This window comes from Labrus mixtus, chromosome 6, assembly GCF_963584025.1.
Source record: "Labrus mixtus chromosome 6, fLabMix1.1, whole genome shotgun sequence".
NCBI classification, from domain to species: domain Eukaryota; kingdom Metazoa; phylum Chordata; class Actinopteri; order Labriformes; family Labridae; genus Labrus; species Labrus mixtus.
Window position 1 is genome coordinate 6,659,262 of NC_083617.1, and position 22,355 is coordinate 6,681,616.

At 42.3% G+C, this 22,355-nt stretch overlaps 1 protein-coding gene across 1 annotated transcript in view; it reads left to right on the forward strand.

Moving 5' to 3' along the window:
- The first annotated feature begins 1,232 nt into the window (after positions 1–1,232).
- Positions 1,233–22,355, forward strand: part of antxr1d (ANTXR cell adhesion molecule 1d) — a 29,844-nt gene continuing 8,721 nt past the window's right edge. Inside the window, exons 1-17 of the mRNA XM_061039704.1 lie at positions 1,233–1,622; positions 7,942–8,013; positions 8,099–8,170; positions 8,602–8,683; positions 9,199–9,229; positions 9,311–9,384; positions 10,898–10,966; positions 11,062–11,142; positions 11,249–11,309; positions 15,582–15,680; positions 16,110–16,179; positions 20,227–20,305; positions 20,593–20,688; positions 20,781–20,819; positions 20,926–21,024; positions 21,249–21,413; positions 21,538–21,618. Of these exons, the coding sequence (XP_060895687.1) occupies positions 1,477–1,622; positions 7,942–8,013; positions 8,099–8,170; positions 8,602–8,683; positions 9,199–9,229; positions 9,311–9,384; positions 10,898–10,966; positions 11,062–11,142; positions 11,249–11,309; positions 15,582–15,680; positions 16,110–16,179; positions 20,227–20,305; positions 20,593–20,688; positions 20,781–20,819; positions 20,926–21,024; positions 21,249–21,413; positions 21,538–21,618 (1,416 nt within the window). The 5' untranslated portion in view covers positions 1,233–1,476. The remainder of the gene's footprint in view (positions 1,623–7,941; positions 8,014–8,098; positions 8,171–8,601; positions 8,684–9,198; positions 9,230–9,310; positions 9,385–10,897; positions 10,967–11,061; positions 11,143–11,248; positions 11,310–15,581; positions 15,681–16,109; positions 16,180–20,226; positions 20,306–20,592; positions 20,689–20,780; positions 20,820–20,925; positions 21,025–21,248; positions 21,414–21,537; positions 21,619–22,355) is intronic.

A 22,355-nucleotide genomic window follows, 5' to 3' on the forward strand; every position in this document is an offset into this window, starting at 1 on the left:
AAAAACACAAAGCAGCTGAATACTGGTAATAGTGGTGATACAGTATGTAAGACAGTTTGAAATGGTTTCATTTTTAATTTCGAGTCTTCACTGTGTATACATTGGAAAAATTGAAGCAGTAAATCCAGATTCCCTTAAACCATGAGCTGAGAGTCCCACATCCTTCTGCAGCAGACCTCATAAAAGCCTTTGCCATTAGACAAAGATAATTATGTGTGAATGCCTTCATCATATTATCTGTTGTGGTTTTAAAGAAAGGACACTCCACACGTTGCTCTGTGCGCAGCAGGAAAACTGCCTGTACTTAAAATGAGGCATCCAGGGACAGTCTTTAGTCACATATCTGGAAACAATAACCGAGATTAACGAGTGGTGGGTTTTTTCACTGGCTTATGTGGGCAATGGGAAATTGTAAAATTGGCCACTTTTCCTTGATATGATGCAGGGTGGTCTGGGTTTGCCACCGGGCAAAATGCATAATTCATAAAGTAAATGTTTCTGTCTAATGAGCATTTAATGGATTATTCTGCATCAAAGCTCTGGACTGGATAAATGTCCTGCTGGTTATCGTGCCAACTTTGTGTAATGAGGAAGCTGGAACACATTTGTGAGGAAGCTTTTCAACTTGACTGGTTGAAGTGCTGCTGTGTTTTAAAAGGAGAAAATACCTTGAATGCGAAATAACATTTCCTGGAATGTAACTATTTGTTCACATTGCATTGTATCGTGATGGATGAAAATCACCCAAACGCTTTAGAAACCTTTCAGCATCACATTCTCTCATGGGTCGATTTGCATTCTGGCACAATAATGAGTCTGAATAACAGAATAACTGTTTCTCATCTTAGGGCGAAATAACAAAGTGAACGTGTTTATAGAGGGGACGAATTAAAAACGTAGAAATGAAGAAAACATTATTTACAAGGCAGATAAAGGGAATTTATTGAGCAGGGATGATTTTATAAAAATGTATCCACAAGGCAAATCATTTGGGTAAAACGACTTGACACATAATTTGATTTCATATTAAGTATTTCCTTGATGTTTCATTACAGGAACAAACAAAAGAAAGAGTCAGATTTATTCAAACTGGATTTTTTTTCTTCCACATTCTCCAATAATCTAATGTTATTCAGGGGTTTTCCCTCCCAGGCGCTGCATATCTGCGCACTCCTTTTTTTTCTGGGTAAAATTGGAGTTTTGTATCTCTCCTCGGGTGTCGCTCCTCTCCTCCATCCTGCTCTGCTTCGGTTCAGTGTTTTTTTTTTCTTCTCAGGAGAAAGAGAGGAGTTGGAGAGCCCGGCTTCAACTGAACAACACTCCTGTCTGCTGAATGCACCCAAACTAACAGCAGGACACGCCGACAAAAGACACTTTTATGAGACGCACAGTCGATTTAGATAAAGACTGTAGAGAGAAAATGTGAAGATCTTCGGTTGTCACAGTGTTGGAGAAGTCGGCAGTAAACCGGGAAAGATGGCGAGGACTCACGCTCGCATGTTGCTCGCTTTGGCTCTGCTGGGAATTTTCTTCCTCGATGTGTCGGTGAAAGCAGAGCAACAGGAGGAGGAGGAGGAGAGATCCTGTCAGGGAGCTTTCGACCTCTATTTTGTCCTCGACAAGTGAGTGTCCGATATTATTTATGGCTTTGTTACTTTCTGCTCGCTGCACATTGCCATGCAACCGCCCAGTTGTTTGGAAACGCGGAGCGCATCAGCCCAGATTCCCTCTCCACGTTTCTGTGGTCGTTACGACACAAAATACAAGTTAAAATACAAGTTTGAGATTGTAAATGTGTCAGACTTTATTATCTTGTGTTGTTTTGTACCGCAAAAGCAGGCCTTAAATAGGACATCGATTCGTTGTTTAACGGAATCTCAACACTGATAGTCTAACTATCGAACTTCAGCTCTCATTGTTGATCTTTTAGTCACTTTTTGTGCAGGTTAAGTGCATTGTTTCTGAAGTGGGATGAATGTTTTAGACAATGGGGATCTTGCTTTTCTTTTCTTCTCGTCCGGTTCAAAGTGGAGGGGCGAACAGGCTGAGCTTTACTCACGGGATGTGGGCAGGGCGAGCAGGATGGATAGAGTTTCAGGCTGATGACGCCTGCGGACACAGCTGCAGCAGCTGCCCCGCAGCGGTGCCGAGTGGCCTGCACGGTGATCCCTTTCAACTGCAGAGCTGTCCCTCCCTGCATCTACTGGGAGCTCACTGCATCCTGAACCAGCCGTAGAAAGTGGAAGCAGAGTTGTAGGGTTCATATCTTTGTTGTTGTTTTAACCCTTAAGGGCATTATGATGTTTTTTTAAAGGAACAAAAACAAGTGACATGCACATTGGTACCAATATGTGAGGCATGTTTTAAGTTAAAACAGATAACCACTTGGTTTGGTTATGCTTTATATATCTGTAAGGCTCTTGTGTGTTTATAACAACATTTGGGATGTAAAGCTGTGAAAATCCCTTTGCAAAGCATCTTCTAACTGTACTGGCTTTTGCTTAAAACTGCCTTTCTAATTTACCTGGATGACAATCTTTTCCTTCTGGAAAATGCTGCTGAATATATGAACCAAAAACATGAACTGTTCAAAGTATACGGACCATAACCTCGGATGTATGAAGGTGGTATCATAGCAACCTAAGGAATGTAAACTATCTACATAATATTAACTATTTTCTTTAGTTTTTCTTTGGAATTTCTGTGTCTCATCAGATAGGAGTAGGTAGAGGAATTCAAGGAATGAGGATGACAAACCAAAGTCCAATAAGAGAATCAGGGACTCTTCAATAACATCTACTAGAGATACAAATTTCCAGCGCTAGACTCCTTAATATTAATGTCAAGCCTTCTCTCCCTCCTGAAAACGTTAAGAAAAGTTCAGGCTGCCCCTGACATCTTCCTGAGTTGCCTGTTCACACATGCACCTCACAGCAGGACACAGCGTTCATCTGACGTCGCAGAAATGACGGACATAGCAACAGAGTCAAACAGCTTTTGCCTTTATACGGTATCTATGCTACATGCTATTGAATTGTTATTGACAGTGTAAACAAATGAGTGGACGAGAACTTGCAAGCAGAAAGAGGAAGCAGCATCGTCATGTACGCGACGACAATCTCATCCGTCGCTCACCCGTCGTGCGTAAACGTCATCGTCCCCGTCCGCTTGCTTGTGTTGAATTTTTCAGGAACATTTTCTGCCGTGTTCACTCATCAGCTCACCACGACTTCTCGTGGACATTTTCCTTGGGGGGGGCTGAAAAAAAAATCAAAATAATGGTCAGGGTGAAAATTCAAAACAACATGCAGCTCATTTAGAAAAAATTAAGAAACTTTCAGCAGTTTTTTGAGTGAAAACACCTTTAACCCCAGATCAGTGTTTGAGTACCTTTAAAACATTGTAAAACAACGTATTAACTTTTCATGTTGCACCTTTTGAAATCCAAGAGGAGAGCCCCAACCAACCATACTTAAAATCTCATAACTGTGACGTTTTCTAGCCTGTTTTGTTTTTACCACCTTTTTCTGGGCTTACTGCTCCAGTAATTACCTCTGTGTGATCTCACTGCAGCCCCAGAGCTGCTGAGTTGTTTTTCACAGCAGCCCAGACATTATAATTGACATTTTTCTGTCATAATTTTGGGCTCCAGTTGCAAGGTGAAGTTCAAGCTTGTGGACACAGAACAATCAGACATGTCAAAACATGCCAAGTGAGCATGGAGAGAGACAGAGAAAAAAAAAAAAAAAACATTAGGCAGAATTTCTTGTCCTATTTTTGTTTTAGATAAGTGGTTTTAACTCCAGAAGAATGGATTTTGTTTTGAAGCGAATGAGGGATTCTGCAGCATGTGGTCATTTGGAGGGTAACTTGTTGATCTCTGTGGTACCTGTTTTAACATTTTGGTTAGGTAATGGCTAAAAAACAAATACTTCCTGTATGACCTCACCTGGCCTGTTTTCTCCACCTACGAGCTGCTGGATGTTGAGTGACATTTTGCTCTGTTTTTTTTGACGCATTGGATGATCTTTCCGATGTCCACGGCAGCATCTGCCAGCCGCTCGACCGTCTTTACCCTTTGATTCAAAAAGTTTAGGAGGAGCCCGAGGAGCGCGGCGCATCACGCATGGCCAGGCATGTGGTACGCCTCCGTTTGTTTCTCCTGTCTGAACCAGCATGTATCAGCAAGCCTTCAGGAAGCCTCTGCTCTTTTTACCCCCAAGGTGGCATCAATTCTTTATTATTTGTTTTTCAGATCTTTAATGCCACAAGAGCGGGGCATTCTGATTGTTCTTAACTCCTCAATGTTTGTTTTAGCTTCAAATCTTTGGCTTCACTGTCCAGACAGTTCAGGGACACGCTGAGTAGAGAATGTGTGTGCGCTTCACTGGACATTAGAAAGACTAAAAACACCATGAGCTCCCCGCATCACTACACTCTGTCTGACCCCACCAAACACCAGGCTGCATATTTCCTCACCAAGCGGTGTCCCACAAATAGAATACGAAGAGTTGTGTCTTAGGTTGTTTTCATTGGTCCCAAAACTTGAAGATGAAAGGAGACGCTACTCTAATATTATGAAACCTGAGAGGGTAAAAATGTGTGGAGTGGATGGGATGAATGATGGCAGTGATTTAGCTCTATATAGCTTTCTGCTTAAATTTATTGTGCAAGCCCGACTACAACAGGACTTTGAAAATGATTTAAATATGTTAGTCCCAACTTAAAGTCACATTTCTGCAGTTGCAGGTCGATACTCTTTAATGTATACACCTCAATAAATGTTCTGAATTTAAATCTTAAACATTGGAATATATTCTCTGATAATGAAAAGTTGTTAAGTATGCGGTATTTAAAAGCAATTCAATTCACTCAAACAGTATATGAGGAGGGGGGGGGTGTCTTTATTTTAAATAGTCTCTCAAATTTATTTTCAAAATAATAGAATATATATATTTTTTTAATTGATAAAAATCAAAGTAGAAGGAAACTCTGGCGCTTCAGCCTCTCCACAAACGGAGGTCAGATCCAGACAGGATCCAAAGAAAAGTTTGACTGAGGAAGAAGCTGTGCGTCTAACGTTAGTCCTTTGCAGCCGTAAGGGATTTGTGTGATCCAGTATTTTCTCTTGATCTCGTCTGAAAGGAGGAATCCTGTTACGGATCGAGAAAACTAAGAGGAGGACCCAGATGCAGAATCAACAAAAACTATTTATTCTTCAAAAAGACAAACAAAAACTTCCTTCCAAAATCCAAACAGGAGGAAACAAGGAGCCGCGGGTAAACTGACATACGACAAACGACATACAATGAACTGACGCAAAAGGGAAGAAACACAGAGACTAAATAGACACGGGATAATCAAACACAGGTGAGACTAACGACACAGGTGAAGACAATGAGGGAAATCACAATGGAGGGAAACACACAGAGGAAGGAATGAACGCAAGACAACGAAACACTGAGGACAACTACAAAATAAAATACATGAAACACTGAAGACACACAGAACTCAAGAATGAAACAAAACCCACTAGAACATAGAGAAACACTGAAAAACAAAACTAAAAAATACCAAATCATGACAAATCCACTGAATTACATTTTGAGTTTTGCTCTAACGCTGCTCTCTATGTTAAATATTAAACACAAATTATGCAACAGATTGGTTAATGTGCACAAGGTTTTTACACGCTGGAATGAAACTGAGCCTCTGTTGTGGTTGTGTCAGTTTATGTTTAGACTCCACAGATTTAGATAAGACAGAGAAGTTGTTCCAAGAGGAGATTATTCCAGGGGGAGAGATTTCATCGTTCTCTAACTACTAGAGAAACAGATAAGTGGAACAGGAATTGATGGGTGAAATAAGAGGTACAAAGGAGGCATCGTGAATTTAACCAGGTCGGACTTTCACTCTGTTTATGACCCTGTTACACACACACATGTACACACACACACACACACACACACACACGCCCTCTGCTGTAGAAGCTGTTTGATGTTGCATCCTTAACTAGACCCTCACGCTCACATTTACCCCCTGCTGAGTGTTACTACTTTGTCCTGCTGTTGTTCATGTCCCAGCCTTTTCACTCTGTGGACCCCCAACCTGTTGTAAGACTGGCTCTGCTCACTGAGACCATCTGTTCCCCCTCACGGGTCCCACACACACACACACACACACACACACACACACACACACACACACACACATACACACACACACACACACACACACACATACATGCACACTCATATAAACACAGACACACAGATACACACAGGCCAGCTGCCTGCTACATGGTCCCTGCTAGAGGCAGACTGCTACATCTGTCCCTGTCTAACCTCAACCCCTCTGGCCCAGCAGCAATTAGCCCCCATTAGCACCCCCCTGGGACTGGGCTTCATTAAGGAGACTGTCATGGCTGCAGCAGCATGTAGCAGGGTAACCAGCAGCTCTCAACGCTGACAGGTCACTGTCTCTAAAGTCATGGATTGTGACTGATCGATCACAGGAATGTCCTCGAACATGGACGAGATAAACTCTTACTGTTGGTCCGGAAACATGACCATAAAATCCAGTCTGTTTACGAGAATCCTAAAATGCTTTCTTTACATTTGAGCTCTATAAGCACCAGAGAAAGTACGGACACAACCTTCTCTCAAGGAGACGTATAGAAAAAAGGTAGGAGTACTGATTCAACTTCTTTACTGAAGTAAAGGTAAAAAGTTCAGGCTCTGAAATACACTTACAGTATCAAAGCAGCTCTCTGAAGGATGATTGATCTTGGTCTGAATCAAGTTTGTCAGCAGTGTTTGCAGTTTTAGGTTGTCTTTGTCTGTTATGAGATGTGTAATGCTTGATAATAATAATAATACATTTTATTTAAAGGCGCCTTTCAAAACTCTCAAGGTCACCTTACAGAGCAGAGATTAAAAAAAACACAACGATAAAATTAACATTAAAAAACACAAATGCACAGGATGTAAAGGAGTTATGAGAACGGGTGGAGAATGATCAGACTGAGTATGCCAGTTTAAAAAGATGTGTTTTGAGATGAGATTTGAAAATGGAGAGAGTGTCGATATTACGGATTTGTGGTGGGAAGGAGTTCCAGAGGTGGGGGGGGGGGGGGCAGAGCGGCTGAAGGCCCTGGACCCCCATGGTGGACAGGCGGGCGGGTGGTGCAGTGAGTTGAATGGAAGAAGAAGACCTGAGAGTGCGAGTAGGTGCACCTAAAGAATCATGTTTTCTATTGGTTATTGTCCAATTCATTTATGTCGTTCTTTATATGTCATGCCTTGCCTACTGAGACCCCTGTCCCTCCCTTCCAACAGGGATAGTCTTCACCTTTGAGGGGCATATGTGAACAACCCACTCAGGAAGATTTCTGTGGCAATACGCCTGAAATTTTCCACAAATTCCCAGGAGTGCATATGTGAAAAGTGCTTGAGAGTAACCTGTTTGGAACATGTTATAAAATGCCAAAAAGTCTGGTGGTTTTCCATCCAAGAGGCTTGTTGTAAAGAACGAAAAACAACCAAAAGTTGAGCCCATGTTTGAAGTGGATAAATAGTTAGGGGTCTTCAAAATCAGAAGGCTCAATCCCAAAGGGACATTCATCCTCCGTACAAAAAAAATATTTCAATTCATCTGAAGGTTGTTGAGCAATTCGGCCATGGACCAAAATATTGGACCGGCCAGTGTTCAGCTCAAACACAAAGTGTAATAACTGCCATAGCACACATTTGGCTTTAATTTTAGCCTATCATGCAAAACGTCTATTTTTGTGTGATTAATCCCTGAGACAGCTGGCTCCTAACTAGAAAATCCTGCATTTAATAAAATCAAACGATATTGGCTTGCAGCAGAGGATAATTAGTCATCTGTGGGAACATCATATTTTATCCTTACAAGGTTGTGTTTATGTTGTTTTGTTAGGTCTGGAAGTGTGAAACATCACTGGATAGAGATTTACTCCTTCGTCGAACAGCTGGCGGAGAAGTTTATCAGGTAAACACAGGATTAGTCATTCAAGACATCAGATGTTTTCTGTTTTTGTCCATGTTAATGTTACAAAACAACTGTGTGTTTGCAGCCCCATGCTGCGGATGTCCTTCATTGTCTTCTCCACACGAGGAAACATCATCATGAAACTGACTGAGAACAGGTAAGACCAACACGTGGAAAACATCATAACTGTCCCTTCTTCTTCATTCTGCATCTTCAGCTTCCCATGAAATTGAACATCAATAGTCTGTAAAGTTTCCTCGTTTGTGTTTATCTTTGGTTTTCCAAACTTCTGGGAACTCTGATTTTTCTGACCAGATTTTCTTGCAGTTTAAAATTGAATTTAACACAAATTAAATCCAGCTTTAAGCAACCAAAGAATACAAAACAGTTCATTCAGTCTCCTGGGGATGACTTTGGCTGAGGATTGGCTTGAATACTTCTTGAGCCACACAGTTACTTGCCAACTCAAACCCCTCTGTACCTCTCTTTATCTACTTTCTTAGGCAATGGGAATATTCCCCGATGTATTTCCCCGAAAGCAGATTTCTTCCAGCGTGTTTGATCAGCTTTTGTGTGTTTATCCTGCAGGGAGTCGATCGATGGAGGCCTACAGGCTCTAAGGAGGGTTGTACCTGGAGGAGACACGTTCATGAATTTAGGCCTGGAGATGGTAAGAGGCTGAGGATTGAACACGTTTGTAAAGCCAGCCAACAGCACACTAGTTAAGCCTTCACTTTACAGTTTTATTCCAAATGTTCTCTGAGGATAGAGTGGACTTGGCAGCTAGAAGGAGGGATAATTAGTGGGGCTGGAGGAGTATCTCAGAACATGTTTTTTTTTTCTGATTCCTAAAACTGCTGAGTTTTGTGAACGGCTGTAACGAGGCATTGTGAAATCAAACCACACTGCCTTGAGGTCTGTTCTCATTTTAGATTCAATCTGAAACATGTTCTGGTGGTAAAAATGTGACATTTCGAGATGATTTCTAAATTAAAAAAATGTCACACAAAGACCAGTGACATGCTCAAAGTCCTCGTAAACTGAGGGTTGTGGCCTACTGTCACAAAATAATTGCAACATGTTTTAACCCAATGCAGTCTATAAATGTATAATTATGCACGTTTTTCCTTTAATTTAACAGAATTGGTTCAGAATCTTGACTTAAACCATGTTTTGTAAATGCAGGCTAACGCGCAGATATTCCAAGAGAAGCAAGGTAAGCTAAGCTGTGTGTTGTTAGTTAATTACAAACGTGTTGTCAGCTGTTACAGAGAAATGAAAGTTTTGTGTTCTACAGGGACAGCAAGTGTTATTATTGCTCTGACTGATGGAGAACTGAATGAGTGGCAGTTTGACACCGCTCAGCGAGAGGTAAGTACGATGTGAAACTATCCGATTTAAATCACTTGTAAACGTTGACATGAGGATGGGTGTGTCAGCATTTCAAATCAGTGGGTGATAAATGGTGAATTGGTCTGTGGATATTGTTTTAACAGCTGTTCAAAACAGGAGGAAATACTAATGTCCTTTTGAATGCCTCTTTAACAAGCTCTACTTGAGAGAAAATGACTTTTTATTTTTATTTTAGTCTTAGTCCAATAAAGGGTCTAATTACAACTCTTCATTTTTGCAGTCTCCTGAGTCTCTTATGTTTCACATAGAAAAGATCTGCCATTTTTCATATAAACAAAAATGACCACATAAGCAAATTACAGGATTCAAATTCATACTTTTGAGGGACATGAACTCAAGTCAAGAGCTTCAACCAGTACACCATTGTCATTACAATGATTAATTCTAAATAAGCATATCATTTACTTGTGAAGTACATAGCTAACTTTCTTTCTTGACAATGAGAGGCATCCAGTTCAACTCGTGACCACACAGTTTATGTGCTTTGGACCATTTTTTAAAAGTTTTGTTTCCAACACAAATAAATCTTAAAAAACAGTTAATTCCATTTAATTGTAGTGCTACTGAACAACTTTTCTCTGTGGTTTGTTGACATAATGACGCTAGAATTTAGGTTCTTCCACCAAAGGAACCAGAGACATCATCAAACTATTGATTACATTTAGGACAGCCCCATCAAATTTGTCTGTAGCCACAATTTGTAAACAATGACTCCCTCAAGTGGAACATAAGGCAAGCCTTCTTTAATTTGGGAACACACAAAGTGGAAAAGAGGCAGATCGACTCGGGCAACACATGGTCCATGTACAAATAGGCTATAGGCTACAAAATCTTGTGAATTGGAAGTGAAATATGGCAGCAGGTAAAGATAAAACATTAAGATAAACTTTATTGATCCCCCATGGGGGAAATTCAGCTAGTCTATAATTTTTTCTTCATAACAACAATTTTAAAGTAATCTTTTCTGGCCAGTTATTTGGGAAAGTCCCCACATCACAGGGTCACCTATTGACCCAAAATGCAAAGTCCCTAGAACACTTTCTTCAGCTAGCCACCAATGCTTCAAGCATTGAAAACATTAAACATTAACCAAAAAGCAAAACATCAAACAAAATAAGAGGGTTGACTGAATAAAATGTCGTTTTAGTTCACGTTCAACAAGAGAAACAAAAGAATAGCCTACAGGTGAATGGGTACTTCCGGTAAAACTCCGGTCCGTATTTTACGTAGGCTTACAGTTCATTATTTAGCAGTTTATTCACAAACAGTATAATCATAGTTTAACAACAGCTCGTTTCAGATACATTGGGTACACGTTTCAAATCATTCGGCCTGTTCAGAGCAATTATGAAATGAAAAACAAAGACTGAACCTCTGGAAATTAACTTTGCGGGGCTGAGTGCTACCAGCTTCTGGCAAATACATTTTTGCTCCTAAATGCATTTTGTGTTTTATTTCTACCTTTTTGCAGGCACAGAGGGCCAGGTCAATGGGAGCCATTGTTTATTGTGTAGGGGTCAAAGAATTCAACCAGACCCAGGTAGGATCCACACAAGGATATTAAAGATGATTCAAAGTTGATAAGAAAAAACATGACGAAAATGTCTTTCTTTCTGTTTCTGTATACTTTTCTAGCTTGCAACGATTGCAGATACCATGGAGCATGTGTTTCCTGTATGGGGAGGCTTCCAAGCCCTCAGGGGAATCATTGACTCGGTATGACGCATGTACCATATGTGTACACTCATCCAGTTACAGAGAAACATTGCAATCTTGTGTTATTACATTGACTTGTTGTGTATATTTCATTTCTTCCTCTCAGATTATCAAGAAGTCCTGCATTGAGATTCTCGCTGCGGAGCCGTCCAGCGTGTGTGCAGGAGGTAAGAGGTGTGATGAACAAGCGTCTCCCCTCCTTGTTAAAGCGCTGGGCAGTCAGGGTGCACGATTGTGTCATATGACAGTCATCTAAAGCCTCTGGAGTGGAACATGAGGTTGAGTAATCGCATGGACGCTTATGACTGTGGAGTGACAGAGAGCGTATTGTCATTCACGGCCGGGGGAAATTAGCATAGCCGCTCCAGCACAGCGTGTGCGCAGAAAAGAGGAGGGCGGGGGGGGGGGGGGGGGGGGGGGGGTGGGTGTTGGTCAGAGGAATTAGCCGTGAATCTTTAAGCATGGCTGCTTCTCTGGCCTAGTTTGCCACATTGTATATGTTAAACAGCCATTTGGGCTGTTTCTCTTCTTCTGTGTCCAGCTCTTCTTCTGGTCAGCAGTTTCAGGAAGTAAGAAACGGGATAAAAGAGAGATGATGAGAGAGAGCTTTTATGCATAGCCGGCAGGATGGATGAGCTTTGACATGACCTTATTAGGACTCACTTAAGAGAGAGTGCATTTACAGCCATGCTACCAGGACAACCAATGGAGATTAGCGTCCATTATAGGAAATGAAGGAGGCGAGAGGAAATGGAAGGAGGAGAGGAGAGGAGAGGAGAGGAGAGGAGACCAATAAAAATGTTGCCTTGAAAGGAAGGAAAACTGAAGAATCGAGGCTGCAATGTGATAATTACAGTCTCTGGTTGGAGTGTGTGTCACTCGACATGTGCCCAAATGTCCTCCAACAGCCTCATTTATAATTCGATTGATGAGCAGTCTAATGGTCAGTGAACTAAGAAACCAAGGACCCACTTAAACCAAGACTTGATCCGGCCTAATTAAGGAACATGACAACGTGCTGAACACATGCATATAGTGCGCTTTGTTTCAGACAGGATACGTATGAATACATTTTTTTGTAATTCTTATGAATAGCTTTAAATTTTTTTTTTTTTTTTTTAGAAAAATAACTGGCACATCGGTTCCTTACCCAATGCTTGTTTTTGCAGTATTATGTGATATAATGTCAGCAATAGAAGCAAATACCAAAGCTTGATGTAACAATATATCCATCTTGATTTACATATTTCATATTATGACATGTTGCATAGGTAAAGTGACAGGCTCGTTCTCTGTCTTTCTTTCTGCCTGTATGTACACACACACTGTACATGCTTTATTAACACATACACGATAGGATGTTCTTTATTCAGCACGCACACACACATGAACACACACACACACACACACACACACACACACACACACACACATCTCCAAGCACATGTACACACATGTCCCTCACATTGATGTGAAGTGACCAGACCGAGCTGCCTGCAAACAGGCCATCAGACTGGACAGTGAACGTTGGGCCACACTATCTGACATGACAGCACTGATTCCCCTCACACACACACACACACACACACAAACGCACACGCACACACCGGGAGAACGGCGAGAGTTGGGCCCTTAGATCTAACATGACAGCAGAGATTGCTGCTTTCATTAACGCCTGACCCTTTTCCTCCCCGACGTCCCGTCCCGCTGCGCCCCTCCCTGCCCTTCACTGTCCCGTCGCACTAACGTGATTGAAGAGCCGCCGTTCGGACAAGCCGTACCCCATTTTCCCTCTTGCGCATAGCACACAGTAAACACACAAGACACACACTGGTACAAATGTTATCCCTTGTCAAGCGTTCAGGTGTAGATGTAAATGGACATGTGGCCACAGAGGCAGGCAGAAAGCGCACAGGCGAGGGCAGCAGCATATGTGTTGTTCATGTCAGCAGGGCTCCACCAGTCCCTGCCCACCATGTGTCTGACAGCGCTGACCTTTCAGCCCATCAAGCCTCAGCGTGTGTTTGTGTCAGGATGTGTGAGGAAGATGTTCAGATTCTGACTTTTTTTTTTTCCAGTTTATAGCAGTTATTAAGTGATCAAGAAAACAAAAAACCTCTGTGGAAACCAACATGATGGGTGTGTTTAAGAATGACTGGTTTGGAAGTCTTCAAGATGAGTCAGGACTGGATATTTTTTATGAATAAGAATACATATGGGTAACATTTCTGTAGCGAAATGTTGCAGATGTATTTGTGCAATTAACACAGTGCTCTCTCTCTTTGGGTGAATGATATGACTGGAGAACTGGATTTTTTAAAAGCCTTCTGCAGAGAGCATTAGAAAGAATGAGTGTCAAGTCCTCTAATTAAGTTGCACATTGTGGTCAATGTTAAACATTACCACATAAACCGCCGTTTATGTGAGAATGATTACAATCATTTATATGGGGCTGTATTATAAAGCTGTTATTTATTACCCCAGTTGTTGTGGTTGTCTTTCACAGAAACAACAGGGCAGGATCAGGGAGAAGACAAAAAGTGTGTGGTAACTTTACGGCTAGGAAACTTTGTTTATCTCACGATTCGATTTCGATTCTTGGGGTCACGTTTCAATTGAGAATCTATTTTCAATTCAAAACGATTTTGAAGTAGTACATACTTCAGGATCTACTCCAGTCATCCGTGAGACTGACTGCTCCATTTGGCATTCTACTGAGTTAAAGAGCTAGCCTTAGCACTTAGCAGGGAGTGACTGATTAGCCAAAAAAAAAAAAAAAAAAAAAGCGATTTTTGGAAGTTATGAATCGATTTAAAATCTCAAAAGATAATAATCTCACTTTTTCATGAATCGATTTTTTCCCCCATCTCTAGTGGTGACAATACATTATTTAAAAAAAGCATGTGGTTAATCAGATGGTGCATGTGTGTGTGTGTATGTAAACACATGTAGAACCTGAGTCTAGCTGAGGAAGACATAAGCAATACTGACAGGTTGCAAGTCATTGAACATCTGTAAATAAGCATGCTGGCAGTCGTGCAGATAAGAGTGTTAAGAGGGCAGCTGCGTGCACACGTTTTGCCTACCTGAGTCGACACAGTTTGCACAAAATAGGGTGCAATATTTGAAGTTATATGATTAACCTAATACCCATATATCTAACACAGACAACATTCTCTGGGTAGAACTCAATTTTAATCTCCATCTGTGTTGTACATCACAGCACTCCCTCCTGGGTCGGCTCCAACAGCAAATCTGCTCTATTCAAGATTTTTACAGCATCTGTGAATATGTAGAGATCCTCAGACAAATGCAAACAGGGTTTTTTTTTTGTTTCCTTCGCTCTTCTCTGTCTCTTGAGTGTGTATCTTTTATTCACGGCTTTTCTGAGTAGCTTGCCTGACCTTTAAGGAAACACTGGCACGTATACACCCACACCCTCTGATGTTTTTATCCAGTGATCTTCACGCTGGAGCTTTAAAATGTTAAAGGTGTGGCCGATGCTCGCTTCCTTCAGAGCCAGCATAATGCTAGAGGAAACCTCAGTGCACAGCCAGAACACACACACACACACACACACACACACACACACACACAAACACACACACACATTCATGAATGCACATACTGATGACATGCAGATGCTTACACACTCCTCAGAAAAGCACAGCGGCACAGGACATATACAGTCTGTTCATAGCATTCTTCTTCAGATCCACATCTGCATACTGACACAGACATGTGTTAATGGTGCCATAGGTAAGGTCAGGCCTACTTTGACAGTGCTCTGCTGTTGTCAGCCCTGCAGGCATGTTTTTAAGCAAGTGTTTTTTTCTCCCGCTCTCTAACATATGCTGGGTAGCAGCCACATAGACACTCTAGCATATGCTGGCAAGCCTCTGTCAGTGCGCTTTAACAGTGCCTGAGGGACACTAAAGGTCAAAGACATGCGCACACACACACACACACACACACACACACACACACACACACACACACACACACACACACACACACACACACACACACACACACACACACACACACACACACGCGCACGCACACACATACACACCAGCTCCTGGCTACATCACAGCACATATTTGTGAATAGCAGCACTTTAAGCATTAGCACCATTGGAGCTTGTTATGGCCTTTCCACACATACACGCACAAGCACACAGATATAAACAAGCAGTAATGAGGCATGCACAAGTTTCTGCTGCTTAAGTTGAGTGCATCGGAGGGAAAGGATGGCCTTTGGCACTCGCCATAGTGGTTCACTAGAAAACTTCAATTTTGAACTAAAACAGAAGACCGGTTTCATCTTTTGCATCTCTCACATGCCACTGAAAATGTATTTTTTTTTTTTTCATGCACACGTTTTGGTATAATGTCTAATGGTGCGTGCGATATTCTTTGATTGTGTGTCTGTTTCAGAGAGTTTCCAGGTGGTGGTGAGAGGCAATGGGTTTCTGCATGCAAGAAATACCAACCAGGTCCTCTGCAGTTTCAAACTGAATGACACACACACTATCGGTAAGTTCTGCACATACCACTCAAAAACAGATACAGGCACAAGAGCAGGGCATGTTGAGAGGATTTAAAGGATTATTTATGCTTAAATAAATATAAGATGCAAGCTAACAGAAGATTGTGACTGTGTCTGATGGATCAAGTTTGGCACTTTTGCATTTCCTGCTTCTTCAGAATAAATACTTTATGGAAAATACCATGAAACCGAAAAATGATCATCGAAACAGAGCACAGAGTTCTGATGGGTTAATTTCCCCTGTATGCTCTTTATTACAGCGATTTGCTGTAGTACATAAATGCTTACACTTAAAAGCATTTTTGGATTCTGGTTTGGCTTGTGCTTTAAAGAAGAATGTGGGAACAGTTTTTCAGGCTGCACATGTTAGTATTTCTGCTGCATGAAGAGTGACTTTTTTGTCTTTCCTTGTCTAGATGAGAGACCAGCTGGAATAGAAGACACCTTCCTGCTCTGCCCTGCTCCTGTCATAGAGGAGGTTGGGAGGTAAGCAGGACATCTCCTTTGTTTTTTTTTCCTTTTTTTTTTATCCCCATGTCAAACTTTCTGTGTTCAGCTGTAACACGCTGCACTCAGATATTTACCAGCTGCACGCAAGTTTGGTGTGGACACAGAAGACTGCTGTCCTTGAACAAATTAGGGCCAAAGTCATTGAGTGTCTGTGATCAATCAGTGTTTGTCACAGCTAACGAAGCCAGACACCAATCACAAGGGGACAACAGGAGAAGAGCCCAGGAACACAACTTAATGACAGCCACGCTGGAGAGGACTTTGCAACCGTGTTTGTGTGTGTGCGTGTGTGTGTGTGTGTGTGTGTGTGTGTATTTGCTCGTGTGTGATTTATCCCAATCTCTGTCTGACACTTTGGGAGAGTGAAAGTGTGAGTGGAGTCGGCGGGGCAGTGTAAAGTTTCCTCTGAGGGCTGCTAGCTTCGCTTGTGGTGATTTAGAGCAGAAGTTTCTCGCGGCTCGGACGGGGCGATGCTGTGGGCCGAGCTCGGAGAGGACCGAGGAACGACCCCGCAGCCTTCCCGTTCCCCCGCCGCCCGCAGTCCTGTGCATAATTATACACTCCAGCCTGCAGCCTCAGACACCTCCCAGTCATCATCTGTCTTGATGCTGTCACTCAGATTTCTGGTGTGATTTGAGGTTGTCCTGTCCGCCAGTGAAAAATACTGCCTTAATGGGGAGAAAAACATTTTGTTTTCGCACTGTGGCAGCAGGGAGATTTCAGAGTCTGTAGTACATGGTGTATTTCACCCACACATGCTATAACAGAGGTTACACATGGAATTTTAATTATAACTCACATGCAACAATTAAGGGATCGACTTAATGACAATTCAAAATCCAAAAAGTACCCCCTTCCTTCTGTCCGGGTTGTCGCTAGTGTGGTTTTGTCTCGGGTTGGGCTGCACCTCCAGAGAACATTGCAGAACCTGGAGCATCATTACACATCACAACGGTGCCCAAAGGAGCTGTCCTCACATGTAGCAGAAGCCCATTAGAGCCGAGTCAGCAATGCCTGAGTGCTGCTAAAGAGGAAGTCAGCTGCGAATGGCTGAAGGGCCCAAAAGAGGAGGTGAACAGCTGGCTGATGAGTTCTGGGAGCTGCGGTGCCATAACATGCAGATATAGACTTGGAAATATGTAGGACGGCGAGAGGGCAAGCTTTACAGGTGTTTTGCGATGTGAAATTTGAATCCTTTGGAATTGTACTTGCAGAGTTAAATCCTTTCAACCAAAATCATCTCTCTTGAACCGAGGATGATCAGATTGGATGTTCACCATCTATATTCACAGTTCTTCATTTTCTTTATTCACAAGCGTTTTAAGGGTGAGCTAACCCAAGCTGCCAAATGTTTTCAATCTGTGAATGCAGCAAATAAAAGTCAGGAAGATTCACCATAAAAAGTAGATAATGCTCATACAAACAAATGTGTTAAAACAAAGTGGACAGATGATACCAATAAATAAAAATATCCTCTAAATACAAATATTTTCCACAGTTTTTTTTTTAAGAAATGTTTTCATTTTATTTTGAAAACTTAATCAGTATTGAACAGGACTACGACTCACGTCCCCAATAATTCACCCTTACATGTCAGATCACATTATAGGTGAACTGCTTCCTGTTTTGGGGGTCATACAGTCTATACATGTGGTCTCAGAGGACTCCAGCTCCCAGCGTCACCTCTTAACCCGAAACCCCCCCAAAAAAAACCTCACTCACTTATCCCCTGTTCCAGAGAGTCTTATCACATATAATGAAGTCATTGACGCTGCCGTCACACAAATCTATGTTGACTGGGAACCTTCCGGATGCGGCCACACACACACACACACACACACACACACACACACACACACACAGGGCAAAGACACATATAAAGTGGGCAGATTGATGATTGATAGGGGCTGAGATCTCTCTGTCAGAGGGGAGCTGATAGCACCGTGTCCCCCTGCCTTCCTGAAATGAGGCCTGAACATATGATGGGGGGGGGAGTAAAAAAAAAAGGAGGGGAAGAAGTGAAAGACAAGATGAGTGGCACCTGCACTGCCAATTTCCTCCTCTGAAGACAGTGTCAGCATGAGTTATGAGACAAGCTGCTACAGTGGATGGGAGGAGGAGGGAGAACAGAGTCAGTGTTTGAGGAAATAGCGAGGAAGGGGTCTCAGAAGGGAGGGACAGCGCTGAAGGGATGTCGAACAGGAAAGGCTTTCCTCCTACCATCCCCCCCCTGTCTCTGTTTCCCTCTCCCTTCTCCCACCCTGCAGTGACCTCCCCCCTTGTCGTCCCCTCCATGAATATAAACCTCAATGCCCCCCTTGTGTCTTTCAGAGCCCCCCCCCCCCCCCCCCCCCCAAACCATAAGAACAGCACAAGAATGCCTTTCTCCATTCTTTTGCAAACCTTTAACTACAAACCAGCTGTCTGTGTTTTTACCCCAGTGTGTCTATTTGACGAACAGGTTTTGTTTTTGTTGTTAGATGAATAAACTTTCACTAAATATTTCCCTGTTTTTTGTGTCCTCAATCCCGTGAGGCCTTCTCTTCCTTAAAACCCTGCTATCTCTGAATCTTCATCCAAAACCCTGCCGTGCATATATCAGTGTGAGTAGTGGGGAATAAGAAGTCATTTAGCTGTCTGTGGTTTCCACATTAGATGTCTGGGCCTGATCCAAACAGAAGAGATTCCTTCACTGGGTGGAGAACTCCCTGACCTCTTTCAGTGTTTTTTTTATTTTTTTGTCGATGTCAGCATGTTTGTGCGCTCATAAGGCAGCAAGTATGGACAAAGTAGATGGAGGAATGTACTCGCCACCTCAGGCGTGCTTCTACAGTAGCCGAAACATGACCATGATGTGTGCACCCAGGCAGATGTGCTCCAAGACTTGTGTGTGGCAGGCCCATGATAAAAATCCAGAGAGGAATATTACAGGAGCTGAAGAGTGACGTTTCCTCAGCTGTGTCTGCAGCCAGTTTAGTTTTTTACAAACAAAACGATTCAAACACATGTTCAGGAAGGAAAGCAGACTACTTATTTCGATGGCAATAACATACACAGAAGTTTGTTGATCATACTGTAAATCTTAGCAGCTGAAAATTTGTCAATAAGCACAAATCTGATGTTTATGTGAAGTGTATGAAACAAGCTTCAAAGATAACAAACCATGTATACATGGGGCGCAGATCGCCTAGCGGTTTGGTTGCGCACCATGTATGGAGGCTATAGTCCTCCAAGCGGGCGGCCCTGGTTCAAGTCCGACCTGTAGCTCCTTTCCCTCATATCATTCCCCACTTTCTCTCTCCCTGGTTTCATACTAGATCCACTCTCCTATTGAATAAAGGCAAAATTCCCTTAAAAATGCAATCTTAAAATACCATGTATACATGTCATTTCACCATTAATACAACATATGACTTCTCTCTGCTCCGCTACAGGGTTACGTATGTAAGATGGAGATGAGATTTATTTTAGTTTCATTTTGTAGGTCTTTATTTTCTCAGGTTGAGGTAATGCACATTGTTTGATTTAAGGCTAACTTCATTTATATTTATGTTTTGTACTTTGCGTACAATAACAAGAGTAACTGTTCGATATGATGCACTTTGCCTTTAAGGTTGCTCATGGTTACGGTAGTCGGAGTGACATTTGACTAAACTGTTACATGCACCATGCTATGTACAGTTCATGTTTACTGCGGCTGTAAAAATGGGCATTTTAATATGGGGTCTAAGCCTCAAGTGGACACTCAAGGAACTGCAGTTTTTTTGCACTTCTGCATTGACTTTGTTTTTCAATAACGGACGGTGCGGATTGAAAAATAGTGAGATTTCTCCGTATTTGGGGGGAGGCAAATCAATCTCAGACTCTCAGATCACAGATCAACATCACTGCCTCAAATAAAATGAATAATTAGTTAACGCAAAATAAGCCCCTTTTAAGCGTCTTAACCAACAGTTTTTGTAAGATCATATGGTTTAGTCAGTCTGTGTTTAATCAAACCATCACGTGTTTGTGTTCCTGCAGGGTGATCTACCTCCAGGTGAGCATGAACGAGGGCATCTCTTACATCACCAGCTCCGTTCACATCACTACAACTGAATGTGTGAGTACTTCCTGTGTGCGCACCATCACTACAGCACACTACAGTTTTATTTTTTTCCTCTGGCATGCTGCCTTATTTAAATAAACTTTCTTTCCACCTTCTTCTTATTTGCTCTTGGTTCTCCAGTCCTCTTCTTCTCTCCTTCCTCTCTGACGTCTCCTCTGTTGTGTCTGTCATCAGAGGAGGCTGTGAGTACTTTGGCTTTTTTGTTTCATCTTTTTTTTTCCTCATCTCGTGTCCGTTCGTTCTTTTAAATCTTAATCCGACGCCTCTGTGTTTGTGCACAGTTTGACGGTACCATTGTGTTGATATCGTTGCTGGTGGTGTTCCTGCTGCTGGCTGTGCTGCTGATGTGGTGGTTCTGGCCTCTCTGCTGCACTGTGGTAAGTTTGATGTGCGGACAAGCTTTAACTTGTCTTCATTTGATTTACTGTCATGAGTTTTTTTTCTCACGCTGTGTTTTTCTGATCTACAGGTGATCAAAGAACCTCCACCTCCTCCTCCTCCAGAACCAGTAAGACTGACGTGTTTCCTCATTGTTTGGTTGTGATGGTAACATTATTAACTGTTTGTTTTTGGGAATATGAGCTGTGTCCTGTAACGGAGTCTCTCTCTTTCAGGAATCAGATGATGAAGATGGGATGCCAAAGAAGAGGTGGCCCACAGTGGACGCATCCTACTATGGAGGAAGAGGAGTGGGTGGCATCAAACGCATGGAGGTATGCTATCTGTAGCTAATGCAATGCTATAAATAACATTTTTACAAGGCTTCTTCGTGGTTAGTTTCTATTTTGCCCTCCATTCTCTCTGTCTGAAATGTGTTTATTGCCCTGTATTCCATTCACATTCTTCATTTGTTTTCCCAAGCATCCGGGGAAATTTCATTTGTTTTAGGTGATCTATAAAAAACATTTTTTAAAATGTTAATATTGTAATGTCTTAGGTGCGATGGGGAGAGAAGGGCTCCACCGAGGAGGGTGCTAAGCTGGACAAACCTAAAAACGCCGTTGTAAAGATGCCAGAGCAGGAATTTGAACCATACGAGCCCAAGCCACGGAAACCACCTCGCCGCCCCCCACAGCAGAGGAGGTGGTACACGCCCATCCAGGTAAGACTCAGATCAAAAATACTAAATTTCATGATAGGGTTTTCTTCTTGATTCTTTTATTTTATAAAATCACCCTTTTGTTGTTTTTTTTTTAACTCGTTGTTTTTCTTCCTGGGTCCTCCAGGGGAAGCTGGACGCTCTGTGGGCTCTGTTCAGGAGAGGTTATGACCAGGTGTCTCTGATGAGGCCGCAGCCTGGAGACGAGGTGAGTCTCAAACAGCTGTCTCGTTTAATTCATATCTTCATGGTAAAGCAAAGACTAAATAGAAGATGTGGACGTAGCCACCCAGACACCATCCTGGTGTTTGTGAAACCCCCCCTCTCAAGTTTGGCATGTGGGCCGTGGTTGTCTAGGTTTTATGGATCCAAAAAGTGATGATACTTGATGATACACAGATAGCTGCAAGCCAATCTCAGGTAAAGCGTCCCTGCTTTATCCAAAGTTTTACTCTGAATGGGACCAACATTTCGAAATGAAAAGTCATGCTGTATTGACCAAGATGTGAAACGTGCAATTAGGAGCTTAATATCAATCGGGAAAATGTGAAGATCAACTGAGAATTCAAATAATTCTACAAATCTGACTTTATTTGCAACCAGCGCAGTAGAAGATAGAACGATCGCAAGTAAAAGTCACTCTCACATCAATCTCCACGTCTTATAAACAGTCTATTCCTCAAACATGTGTGAAAACTGAATGGACCACAACCAGGCATGACTGATACAAAGCTGAAGTAGTGTTGTAGTCAAGATCAAACTAACCGAGACCAAGACATACCCGGGACCAGAGTGCTCCGAGACCGAGACATTTAGGTGTCGAGACTGAGTCAAGACAAAGACCAAGGCAGGGCGAGGCCGAGACGAGACTAAGACCATAAATTTAATTGAAAAATCATTATCTTGTATTTAGGGGGCGTGTCACCCACTCAGACCGTACCACCC